The sequence below is a fragment of the Crocodylus siamensis genome, chromosome 6, assembly GCF_052110815.1.
Source record: "Crocodylus siamensis isolate JL-2025a chromosome 6, ASM5211081v1, whole genome shotgun sequence".
Taxonomy (NCBI): Eukaryota; Metazoa; Chordata; order Crocodylia; family Crocodylidae; genus Crocodylus; species Crocodylus siamensis.
In genome coordinates this window covers 59,440,034-59,453,345 of record NC_143400.1, presented here as the reverse complement: position 1 = coordinate 59,453,345, position 13,312 = coordinate 59,440,034, and the positions used below count along the sequence as shown (strand labels likewise).

Sequence of the window (13,312 nt, the reverse complement as noted above, 5' to 3'; positions counted from 1 at the left end):
GTAAAAATATCCTGAGCCCTAAGAGCACATTCCAAAAATCTAAACTTAAGCAAAAACAAACGAGCAAAAACCTTTCAAATCCAGTTACCAAGTCAGTTACACTTTCCCACCAAGCCACCAGTTAAAGGAAATCTGGGGAGATATATTTTTCTGGGGCAAGTTCTAGTGAGACGTATTGCCACCCAGGGGCAAATTTTTGCTGTTTTACAGTTGCTGCTACCTTAATACAGCAGCAGAAATGGATTTGCTGTGTCATTATTTGGTTTCTGTTTTTAGTGCTCGCATTTAAGCTATTCATTGTCTGCAAAACAAAGGTTTACACAAGGCATAAACAAGATGGCAAGTAAATTACTCTGTTGATGGACTTAATTTGTGGATTACTAAGAAAAAAATTGCCAAGAAAAACAATCAGATTTAGAAAAGCATGCAGAATCTTTATTAAATACAGACAGTTTGGTGGTCCTAGCTCATTTCTTGCTGGGCAGCAAGTCTGCCAAAATGCACAAAATGTGGTACAGATGGCAAAAAGCTTTGTCATGCTTCATGAGTAGTTGGCCTGTTTACATTTCAGTAGAGAGAACATTTATTCCGGCTGCATGCAAGTCACTGGTTAAATAGATTACTGTTACTTCTTGTGTTCTAACTTCAGATCTTTTACTTACTTATACACAGGGTTGATTAACAATTATATAAAAGAACCTATTTCTATTGCACACTTGAAATTTACCAGGAATCACTGCTATAGATCACACACAAATTTTTTGAGGCAGTGACTTTGTATTCTTTTGCATTTGGACAATACCCAACATAATTTAGGTGTTACCAAAATATAAACAAAAAGCTGTTTTTGCTATGATTTACAATATTTTTATTTAATGGGTGTTTCCCAAACTCACCATCAGGCCTGAAATCTAAACTTAACTTTATGCACAAATGGGAGGGAGAAAGGGGAAAAAAAAGAAAAATAATCAATAATTCTACCGATGTTAGAAGATACAGGGCTGCCCCGCTTTCACATATGGAATGAGATTTCCTGTAGAAGGCTTATGTCATCAGTCTGACTAATTTAATTTTATTATTTCATATTTTTGGTATGCAGAATGTCCAATTAATAATTTAAAAAGTATGGGTCAAAAGAGCACTGACATTAACAATATTTGAAGTAGCATCCTGTAGTCATTCATGTATGAATGAATGGAACTGGATAAGCGCATTGGTTTTTAATAAAAATATCTTCTTGCACATAACTCATTTACTAAAGTGACCAGAACACACTTATCCTCAGACATATCAGACATAAAAGTTAACTTACTAAATCAGCAAAATGTGTGCCAGATTTCATATGACTAAATAAAACCAAATCTGAGTAAAAACTTTCCTTCTCAACGGGGAGAGGGGAGAAGGGAGGAAGAATACAAAGGATTTAAGTATCAGTCACATAGGACTGTGCACATCTGTATTTTCATCATATTGTTAAGTTGGTAAAATCATTCCTAGTGCTATTTTTATACTAGTGTAGCCTATGTGACCACAGTAGCCTAATTGAAGAATTTATGCCATCCCTTACTATGTTGAAAAATTTCATTTCATTCATCAGGCAGAAGGTGACCTCTGGCTAAGAGCCTTGTAGAAGTTTGCAAGTTGATAGTCTTTTAATGTGGTTGAGAATGTGGTCATGTATTGGGAATAGTGAACCCAGCTAAAGTCATGTTTGAATGCATTTTCACAGTCTGTCTTGTGGGCCTTTGTTTAATTGTATATAAAACATGGTGTTTTGTGAAATTAATTGAGAGAGAGAATTAAACGGAGCAAGTGCCCTGTTTTAAACCCCAACACTTTTTCTAGAGCCTCTCTAGGTTGCTAGAGGGCAGCATGCACCATTGTTTTTGCCTCGTATTACATTCTCTGGCTCACAGATTCCTAGCCAGCTGCCCATCCTTCAGATTGTTTTATAGCAGCATCTCTAGGCAGTGCTTTGAAGTCTGTGAAATACATATGTAATTCAGGCTGACATACTTGGCAGGCCTTTTAAAAACAGAATTGTTTCATGGCATGACACAAGAGGTCTGTTAAATGAGTTATAAAGAACTGAGGTATTTCCAACCAACCCTAGTTTGACAAAAATCCTAGTACGGTGGTTCCCACTTGCTCCCCTCACCACCCATCCCCTCTTATCCCCCTTCTTACATATCGTGTACAGGGAATGAATTTTCTGTGATGTAATACATTAACTTTGTGAAGAACGGAGTTTTATGGCACTTAGAAAGCTTGGAAGGGATGAATGAAAGCAAATCTGGCTACTCCATAAAGGTTTGTAAAATGAGGTTCAAAATAAGAATTATCAGTCACTTTAAATATTTTGATCCTTTCGTTCTTTTTGTTCAGAACAGCTATGAGGATGTCATGGGCTTTAGGAGTAATAATCAAGTAAAAATCTGACTGATTGCCATTATTCTTCTTGGTCTGTAAGAGAGTCTGTTTAAAAAAGTGCATTCCAGAACAATTCAGTGACATTCACAGTTTATCTCAGCTATGTTAGAGAGGTGGATTGGCAGTATTTAGGCCATATTGTCAAGACAACTGCTCCTTAATTCTAGTGTCTGAAGAATAGGCATTAATAACTTCTGGTATTCTTTCTGGCAGAGATTCCAAATCAGTTTTACAAGCCACTTCTGGAATGCATGTGGCATTTAAATGGAAGTCTACATAGAAAATGAAGCACAAGTGCAAGGAGCTCCCATTGACCACTTGTGTTCAGCAAATATTGCATTCTGCTCAAGCAGTAGTACCGATTTAGCTATTTAGGGTTGACTTACTGTTCAGAGAGTTGTGCTAATCCAATCCAGAAGTGACAAATTAATAGATAAGTGCTGCTTGGTCTTCATCAGAGATGCATGGTTAGATGTCTGGCCAGCTCTAGTCTGAGTCGGAGAGAAAAGAATATACTTCTACCTACAACTGTTATTTGGATATCCAGAACCAAGAGCCCAAGAGGTGCCCAAACTGCACACCCTTTCACCACTGGGTGTTGACATCTTCAGTAATGTGTTGGTATGCTCTGATCTGTGCTATTTTTTGGACTTCGTTTCATATTGGGAACTGCTGTTTTCATATTTGTTAATAAGGCAGTTCAGATGTGGGTTATTTCAGTGAGCCACTACAATCCATAGCAGCTTATAGTATTTCCCAGTGGCTAGCTGTAGCTGTTGAATGAAAGGGATGACAGGAGGCAGGTGAAGTATGGCCCCTGGCCCCTGAAGAGGATGTACTTAGAGAGAGAGCCTGCAGCTGAGACTATTTATAAAGATACCCAGTACAGGGAAACACTTTCACTACTTTAGACCAGAAGTAAGCAGCATTTCCTTGATGAGATGGGCACATCTCAAAAAAGATGAGAAACAGACACTTTCCCCTTTACTGAATCATCTTTAAGAGGAAAGACAGAGATGGGGAAGAGAAATCCAACCAGCAAGAAAACCACTGAAGTACTCTGAAGTTCTGTTATGTAAGACCCTGCAGGAGATCAGTCCCTGCCTTGTCTTTTTGTTAGCAGCAGATTCTTTTCTAGAGGAAAAGGTATGTGGCATAGAGATGAAGAACTGTTTTCCTATCATCTGCAGTCTGTTTTCCTATCATCTGCATCCTCCATGGCTCAGCCAAGCAGGGTCTTGCTGAAAGCATAGATGAGATGAACCACAAGAGAGAAGGTAATTTTTGAGAGCAGGGATGTAGACATCTTTAGTGCTTTCTTGTGCTGTTCAGTAATTTCACCAGATGTGGACAGACATCCTAGGAGACCAGGAGCTCTTATTCTTTTTCTAGACTGTTCCTCTCAAAAATGAAAAACAAGTTTGTATTAGTGAAAATGTGTGAATAGCTTTCAAGGGCAGTGTTAGGTGGAGTAGCTTAGCTTGGAAAGGCATACAAATGTGGTGAGAGACTAGTACATGTGTGTTTCAGATGTACTTTAGGATAAAAAGCAATTTATTCTATTGAAGTGAAAACTTAATCAAAACTAAACTTAGAGTAAAGGAAGTTCATGTTTTGCATTAATGCAGTTACAGTGCTTTGTGTCAGCACATAGTAGAGGTACCTAATTTTGGAAATGAGATCATAGGTTCAATAGCCTTAGAGAGGGGTAGGCACAGAACAGGTACAGGGTGATTGGTAGCTGCTCTGCCTTGCCAATGCCTTTGTCCTAGCCCAGAAGGCTTTTTGAACATACAGTGCATTCTCCATAGCAATCTGTTTTTTTGAGGCTACCAAAAAAGACCATCAGTTATGGCTTCTGAAATGTGGTAACTTGCCTACTTGGACTTGGATTTAGACCAAGGGCTCTCTTTGTATAGACTGCTGACCATCCAATACGATGGTAACAACATTGGCTATTTCTGTTTTGGACCTGTTTTGTTATTGCATAAAGGTTCTGTCTCATAAATAGCTAGTCTTACCACCAACCTTAAAAGCTGTAAAGGTTAAAACTAAAGAACTTGTCATTTGCTTGCTGAATATGTGTATTTTGACTAATCCGCTTTAAATTCCCTAGGTTTCAATTGTGTCAGAATCATTCTGAGTTCTTTGCAAGGCATGTTTTTTTAATACACTTGGGGTTTTTTTCTTTTTAACACAGGACAGTATTTCAACTGTAGTGCTACCTTCTCTAACGTTAGAAGAACTTATACAAAAGGCTAGGATGAAGTATGACAAAATACAACCATTCTGTTTCTTCTGCAGATGTAGGTGCCAGGAACTACAGGCATCTCTGTGCTGTTTATTACAATAAGAACCCTGGGTTTGAAGTTATCCACGGGTTCCTGGACAGAGTAATGCAGCTGCTGGATGTGCCACCAAACAAAGAGAATGGGTACTTAATCAAGGCAACTGAAGGTAAGAGGCACAACAGTGAAACATGGAGGGGCCTATTAATAATTCTCATCCTGCTACTGTGCAGGATGGCTTTCATATTGTCATTAACTGTAGGCAATATGCTGTAAAAGTTTGCTTTGAATGTGTACTTGCTTTCTGCAAAACACTGATGCGGTACAGAATCTGAGTGATGATGTAAATAGATTTGGACACAAATCTCTGGGGACCTTCTCTTTGCCTCTGTTCCCACATGGGACCCACTTCTACACTGCTCCTAGTTCATCATGAATGCTCCTAGTTCATGCATTTTCGGAACGAGGAAGTCTGCACTGGTCAAGATCCCTGAACACCCTTTAGTCACATGTAGCATGTGGTTTCAAATCTCCCTGCATTATGAAATGGAAACCTCTATTTCTGCATAGATCCATAGCCTTATATCATGTTGCCCTGGCATATACAATGGAGGGGTTTCCCAAAACTTTCAGAAAGCAACTCTAAATGTTGAGAATTTGTCATTGTACTCTGACTCTCCATCTTTCCCCCTCACTCCCACCAGCTCTGTTAGTGAAGGAGCTGGGTATCTGATGAGCTCATTCTCATTCTACCCAGCTCCCAGAATCTTCTAGCATCCTTTTCCCTTTTAGGGTAGCCTTTGGTAACATTGAGGAGTTTATTTTTGGTATTGAGAATCTTTAGTTTATAGAATATACTAAAATACCTATCCATAAGTATATCTGTTAAGGAGAAGTTTATCTAAAGCCTTCTTGTTGATCATTCCCATCAGACTTTTACAACCAGAGGAGGGGGAGACATAGTTTAATTAGACAGGCAAACAGATTTGTCCTGTAAGTATTTCATAATTAATTTTGAATTGCTCAGCTGTAGTAAGACAATCTCTGTACCTTAGATAACCTCACTAAAATTGAAGATGGTATCTGTGTACTGCATTTTCTTGATTTTTGGACAAAATTGTATTGAACAAAATTCTCATTAAATCCCAAGAATAGAAGCGAAGCTGAGACACTCAAGGGGACTACAGTATTACGAAGTGAATTGTCTCTTGGCTGGTAACCTGCATTAATACTGTCCCATGTATGCTTGTTAGCTGGACTAGGGTAAGCGAATGCCCCCAAAAAAGAGTGAAACTTATCTGCTGTAGTATCTTTCCCGCAAGAGTTGAAATTTGCTTTTCCCGTTTCTCTTAACTAGGAAATTTTATCTGGAGCTTTTTGTTGTAAAATTGCCAATTTACAAGTATGATCACTTTTTCCCCACTACTGAGGGTTTCCCATATCAGCTAGTGGCAATGTGTATTTTTGTCGGGGGGTAGAGGAGTTTAAAAGGCTTAAAAATCCAACAATCCTGGTAATTCTTCAGGTCACTGCAGAATCAAAAACTAGTTATTCCAGTAAGAGGACAGCTCTGTGTTAGAGAATAATAGCACACAACTAATCTATTCTGTTACTTAAAATAATGACATAGTCAATACAATATAGGAATGCAGGACTCTGGGGATAGCCGCTGCATTTTTACCTACTTGTCATTCATTGCGATACAAGTATGAGAGAGAAATTATGACTTCAACTCTTCTGCTCAAGAAAAAAGCCTGAGCAGTGCATTTACTGGAACTAATGACCCTGACACAGCATCACTGACAGCTCAGAGAGCATGAATGTTCTCAGAGCTCTAAAGTAGTCACTTTAAATACAGACTAATTTTTAGCAGTGTTGCTGGCTTATTGAGCATGTGCTCTCCTTCTGCTTACCTTGAATAAGTACATACGTGCCCCTGATTTTAATGCAGTTTTTCTGCTCTTTACTGGGTAATATCCATAGTATTTTATTCAGACTTTTAAAATATCTGCCAGCGGGAATACTACAAGAGACAATAAGAACTCACTGTTGGCCAATAAAATGTAATAATATAAATAGGATTCTCACAAAGCATTTGTAGGTGGGAATATTCGAAGGAGCCTGGAAGCGAGGTACTCAGCTCCCATTGAAATTCAGTGAGAGTTGATTTTCATTCCCTCAGGTTCTTTTTAAAACCAGTAAATGAATTGCTTTTAAAATAGACATGTTACTTAAAGGGTTTTTTATGCTGAAACTTTTAAATGCCTTGTTCCATACTGCAGTCATCACCCTAGTTTCTGAACGTCTTACAAAGAACAGGAAAAAAAATCACAAAGATTCCTAATACATTGTAGGGTTCATTTCTTGATACTGATGCTGTTTAGTGTTCCAGGTGTCTTGGCACTTAAAAAAAACAAACAACCCCCCCGCTTCCCCATGATATTACTCCCACACACGATTAGAAGCACTCAGAAAGCAGATTGAGATTTTCTCTATACAGTGTGTAACAAGCAGTTTTTGGCTTTTGGATGTGATATATTTTCCTCCTCTTTCTATAGCAACAGTAATTCAGAAACTCTTGGAGTGATTTATAGATTCCATGCAGTTCTGATGACATTGGAATTTAACCTTGCTAACAATGCAGATGGCTGATATACTCTATTGCCAGAGTGAATGCAGTGTCACTGCACCAACTTACTTGCAAAGTCCTTGACTGCAGAGAAAGTTGGAAGTCAGAGTAGCTTTTTTTTTAACTTGCCTTGCAGGCTGCCAGTTAAGTATATAGGAGCGATAAAATGTCAAGCAGATGATGGAGTAAGGTCAATTGTTGGGTGAAAACATATCCTGCAACATTTTAGACTGCAGGGTTCTGAGGGACTCAAAAAAAAAAAAAAAAAAAAAGAGCTAATTGCTTCAGAGGCTTTAGTTCAGGCTATTGCACTGTGAGTTTTTATTTCCATAGAGCACAGTTTTATGGTCTGTGCTACATTAAAGTTTCTACATGTAAGAGCGGGTGTATCCTATAAAAAGAACACTTCTGAACTGCAGAAATTCTAATATTTTTCTTTAGGCAAATCTTGGAACTGATTTTAGTACCATGAAAAGATTTTTGTTAAGTGTTTATTGTCTTTTGTTCCTTGATTAACTGATCGCACAGGTTATTTCAGAAAGTGTCTAAGAAAGCAGTTCATTGCATATGTTTAAAGAATTTATTACGTTTCTGTGGATGCTTTGCTTCCTTTCTAAAATCAGCTTATAAAGTGAAGTGTGTACATGCAGTCCTCACCATATGTGCGCACCCATGCTATTTAAGCCCCTTCTGTTATAGTAACACCTAAATGCCCACCGACTTGACCTTAGGGTCATAACCTTTTTGCCTCTGTGGCAACACCTGTGGAAAAATTACAGATGCTTGAAAATATGGGTGAAATTGTGATGTTCCTCTTGCCTTCACATTAGTCTTTAGTGTAATTTGATCAGCACAGTAATGGGAGAAGAAAAGATGTTTTAAGCGGCCATGCAGAAGAGGGTGTTTTGAGAGACTGGACAAGTGTAAAGATTTCAACATAGATTCCACAGTTAATGATTTCAGTTTCTTAAATGATACTATGGGCTAATTTTATTTTTTACTATTATTATTAAATTGATAAAATTTTGAAGGGGAAAAGCTGAAATTCTGCACCACTTTTTAAAAGGCACAGTGCTAAATGGTGTATTGGTTAAAATCCTATAACTGCTGACCTAAAAAAGCATTTTATCTGTCTTGGTAGTCGATAACAATACTTCTGTAACTCAAACTTTTAAATGAACTGATAAGAACATAGTTTTGCATTGATATTTTTACCTTTTGTGTGCTCTTTAGTGCTGTTTCTTTGAATAAAATTCCTTTGATGCTTTAGCCAGTTCCATGTAATTTATGATGTACAAATTAGTATGAATTGCATAGCTAGTGGGTAAAAATAAAAAAAACAAAATTGAAACTATTTAAACTCTTAAAGGAAGAGGTAAAGACAAGTAGACAAGAGTCATCAATGGATATCTTTAGACAGTTTTTGGTTAATAAGTTGCCCTAATTCCCCTATTTAATTTTTATTTCATTTGTCTTGCCATTGAAACAGTAGGTATTAGCTAGGTGATTCAAACTATTTCACTTCAGTACAAATCTTCTGAATTGAACATAAATCTCTTAAAAGAAAGCAAATATTATTATCTATATTTTGTATGTAGGAAGATAAGGCACAGAGATTATATGACTTGCCCTATTTTACACTCTCTAGTCCTGTCCATGTCCATAATAACATTTACATCTGGTCATCTTAAAACTGTACTTCTGCAAAAACTTTTTTGAAATAATCTGGATTTATTTGACTTTATTCTATGGCCAAGTTTATAACATGTACTGCTCAGCACCCTAATTTTCATGCTATTTTCAGCATGAATTTCATTTATGCCTTTTCAAAGCTTTTTAATAAAAGTGTTGTTCCTGTCAATCATTTGTTTAGGGTAGTCAGCTTAATGTTGATAGGATGGGAAACCAGCCAGTTTGGACTCAGCATAAAAATTACATACAAATCCTTAGTCTTGCTTCTGTCACTAATTGACCATTGTGTAATAACACTGAATCTTAACAAAAGCAACACTCCTTTCCTTCTGCCTCCCATTTAATTAAATGAAAGGTGTGGTAAAGTGTAGAAAATTTTAATGACACAGTAAATCATAGTAATGGCTTTCAATCTAATAAGGTTGGGCTGTGAAATTATAGAGGTGTAATAGTTATCTATCCATAACCAAGAATGTCACTATACATTTGTTTTTACTGCCATAATTATGCAACACACCAAGACCCTGAAGTCTCTTTAAAGTCAACCTTGATTTATAAAACTTGAGAAGTGAAGAATAGGCTGGTGGGGTTAGGATGCTGACATGGGACAAGGGAGAGCCATGTTCTGTTCCTTTCTCTGTTACAAGTGTGCAATGCAGCACAGAGCAACTCACCCAGGGCTTAGTCCACAAAAGGCCTTTTTAGCTGCCTGGCTCCCCAAAAGGAATCCATAGCTCCATGTTAGGTATCTGCACTCCCTGAACAAATATACGAGTTAAGTGCCTCACAGTGGGATTCACAGCAGCCAGAGCACTGGACAAAGAGCTGCATAAGCTGGGCAGTAAGGAGCACTGAAGAAAGAAGCATACAATACTTTCTACTCTTTTCCAGCGTTTAGTGGCCTCATGCTGGGCTGTGGGAAGGAGCTTACATCAGATCAGGATACAGATCCCAGACTGCTCCCCTGGACATTGGTGCTTCTGTCATCCCTCTCAAAAAAACAGAGTATAGGCCATTTCTTTATTTTACAACACATATGGGAGGGCAGAGGAATCAAAATACAGATCACCCATTCCCAGGTATGTTCTCTAAATGCTGGATGACAGAACTTCTGTGTTCCAATGAATCTTGCATTTTATCAACACAGTGCCACAGCTTCAGCAGGGACATGCCCCCCATCATCTAGAACCTCATGGTTAGAATGCACCTTCTGAGACATATGCAGGATGTGGGTTTCTGTTTTTTATGGATCAGGACTTGGCTTTTTTTTTTCTAAAACAGGATTGATACCACTGCCCTGTCTCACAGGACTGTGATAAGAAATGCATTAAGGATTGCAAAGTACCATAAAACTACAAAAATGAGGGAGGGCCCTGTAAGTGCCTAAGACTGATCATGGACATGAGTTAGAAAGCTGGCATGTACCTTTGGATGTAGTTCATAATTTGTAGTTTCATAGGGTGCATCGACATGAGTGGACACATGCGTCTTGCAGCATCTCAAAGCCTTTTGAGATGCTGCAAGAGGCATGTGCAGGAATGAGAAAACATTCCCTGTGCTGCAAACTTGCAGAACAGGGACAAAATTAGATCCCTGGATATCCAGGAGTCAAAAAACCCCCGCGGCAGATAAAAGCAGGGCAGGACATGGTTCCGGACTGTTCTCCGAGGCAACTGGAGGCTTGGTCCTCCACAGAGATGCTCTGGTACCATGCCAGAGTGTCTCTGTGGTTGTCCCTTTCCTGGGTGTTGAAGCATGCTGCCTGTAGCAACTGGGACCTGGGCTCTGTGCCAGGTAAGTAGTGGGTGGAGGGAGCTGGAGGAGTGGGGGGGACTACTGAGGGTGCAGGAGACCATGGAGGGGCAGCTTGGGAGAGGTGGGTCCACCAGCCACCCCTCCGCATGGCTCCTGCTCCCTCTGTATGCTCCCCCCCCCCAGCTGGGTGCAGCCCCCCCGTTCACCTCCCTGCTTGGTTACAGCAACCTGCTCAGCCCACACCCAACTCCAGCCCCACCTCAGCTCGGCCCGCGGCCGGGTGCAGCCCCCTGCTCACTTCCCTGCTTGGCTGCAGCCTCCTCACTCAGCTCCAGCCCCTCTGCTTGGCCCACTGCCAGCTGTGGCCTGCTCACTTGCCCCCCACCTGCCTGCACCCTCCCGCATGCTCTCCCGCCTGGCTGCAGCCCCCGACACGTCCTCGGCTTGGCTCCAACCCCTCTGCAGTTGACCAGCAACAGCAGTTGCACTCTTGGCCTTCTGGCATAGTCCCCCTGCACAGTGTGGGGAGGCGCGGCTTGGCCCCAGCTGCCATGTGTCCATGTAGGCTCTGCCACAGTGCACTGCTGCAGCCAGACAGTGCGACGTGGGGCTGCGTGCTTTTGGACAGTTCTGGGCTGTCACCTGGGCTATGCACAGCTCACCAGTCTGGGTACTGCATGCGTGAGCCCTGCGCTGTCCAGCTGGGCTGCTTCTGTGCATATGGGATCCAGGCCAGTGTGACCACTGGTTCCTGAGAGCAGCGTGTAGCCCCAGGTGATAGCCCGGAGCTGCCCGAAAGTACATGGCCCCGTGCTGGGCTGCAGCAGCACTGCGGCAGAGGCCGCATGGATACTTGGCGGCTAAGGTCAAGCTGGGCTGCCCCTCCCACTGTGCGGCGGGGCTGTGCCACAAGGCCAAGAGCGCAGCTCCTTTTGCTGGTAAGCTTCAGGAGGGTTGCAGCTGGGTAGGGGGTGAGCAGGGAGGCTACAGCCAGGCGGAGGAGCACGCAGGGGGGCCACAGCTGGGTGGACGAGCACGGGGGGGGCTGCAGGCAGGCAGGGAGCAAGCAAGCAGGCCGCAGGTGGATGCAGGGCAAGCAAGGAGGCTGCAGCCAAGCAGGGAGGTGAGAAGGGGGCTGCACCTGACCACTGGCTGAGCGGGGGGGCGGCCACTGGACCCATCCCTCTTGGGCTGCCCCCATGGTCCCCCCTACATCCTCAATAGTCCCTCCAGCTCCCCCCACCCCCTACTTACTTGGCACAGAGCTCAGGTCCCAGTCTCTGTGACTCCTGTGGGCGTACACCCCCTGTGCCTGGCAGTGCACCCCCTGCAAAAAGGCACCTCTGACACTGCCACCGCTCCCACTGCTGTAGGATTTCGGGGTATTTTAAAGAGTGAATTGGGATTTTTTTTTAGATTTTTTGCAGGTTTTAAATAGGGAACACTGGAATTCCTGCTAGAGAGGCAAGTGGCGGTACCCAGGCAGAAAAGTCTGCTCAGGGCTGGCACCTGGGACCCAGCTGGGGGTGGCCGACCTCCTGGCCATTTGGGGCCAGGAGGGCATGCTTTAACAATTCAAAACAGGCCACTACATAGGAACATCTTCCAGGTAGTGCTGCACAAAGGCAACTGTGCATCCACAGCCCACTGGCAGCTGGCCCAGGGGGGCAGGTGCCTCTACTGGCTATACAGTCCCCATCCGGGTCTGGCAGGCATGCAGCTTTGGAGCCACAGGTGGCAGCAGGTCCCACTGGCAGATGGCTGCAATGGGTAGAGGGTGCAGGGAACTCTCAGGGCTGCTTCGGCAGTCCAGCTGGTGCAAGGGGCTAGTGTCCCCAGATGTCAATTGGCTGGGCCCCAGAAGCTCCTGAGAGCAAGTGGCCCTAAGCTACTTGCCAGGGCAGCTTTTTATACTGCTGGGGCCAGCACTGGTGCTAGCCCCAGGCTCTAGTTCCCCCTGGCTGCAGATCCAGGAGGAGCCAGGCAGGGTTATTTTGTCCTAAGTGGCACAATTTGCCCCACACCAAAATGCATGTCCAGGCATGTGCACTGAGGCAAAAAGCCCTGTTTTAAATTTGCACCGCTTCTATTTGAGCTGCTGCAAGTGCACGTGTTTGCATGTGTGGACGCTCCCATAGAAATTTATTCCACAAGGATTCGTTACATCTTCTGGTCTAACTTTGTGTCTATCCCAGGCTTTTAACCTCCACCCATTTAACCCTTGTCAACTAAAGCATAACTTCTCAAAAGGCATCAATCTATTCAAGATTTCAAGTCTTCAAGGATGGGAGGAACCAAGACTTCTCTTTGATAGTTTATTCCATTGGTTAGTCATCCCCTCCATAGAAGATTTGTCCTTAGTTTCTCATTTAAATGTCTGCCTAGAGTTTTTTGTTTTGCGTTTTTCCTCTAGATTAAAGAGCTTTTTAATACCCAGTATTTTTCTCTCCATGAAAGGATTTACACACTGTAATTAAGTCTCTCTAATCTTTTTTGACAAACCAAACAAATTGAGCTC

The 13,312-nt window shown here is 42.0% G+C and overlaps 1 protein-coding gene across 2 annotated transcripts in view; it reads left to right on the top strand.

Annotated features, from left to right (window-relative positions):
- The window catches only part of FARSB (phenylalanyl-tRNA synthetase subunit beta), a 53,012-nt gene that overhangs the window by 21,872 nt on the left and 17,828 nt on the right, over window positions 1–13,312 (top strand). The window contains exons 16-17 of one of the 2 annotated variants that reach the window (XM_090051504.1): window positions 4,735–4,887; window positions 5,869–8,545. In XM_090051504.1, coding sequence (XP_089907630.1) covers window positions 4,735–4,887; window positions 5,869–5,873 — 158 coding nt within the window. In that variant the 3' untranslated portion in view covers window positions 5,874–8,545. Of the gene's footprint in view, window positions 1–4,734; window positions 4,888–5,868; window positions 8,546–13,312 lie in introns of those variants that run through there. The other variant, XM_090051503.1, reaches the window with a different exon arrangement.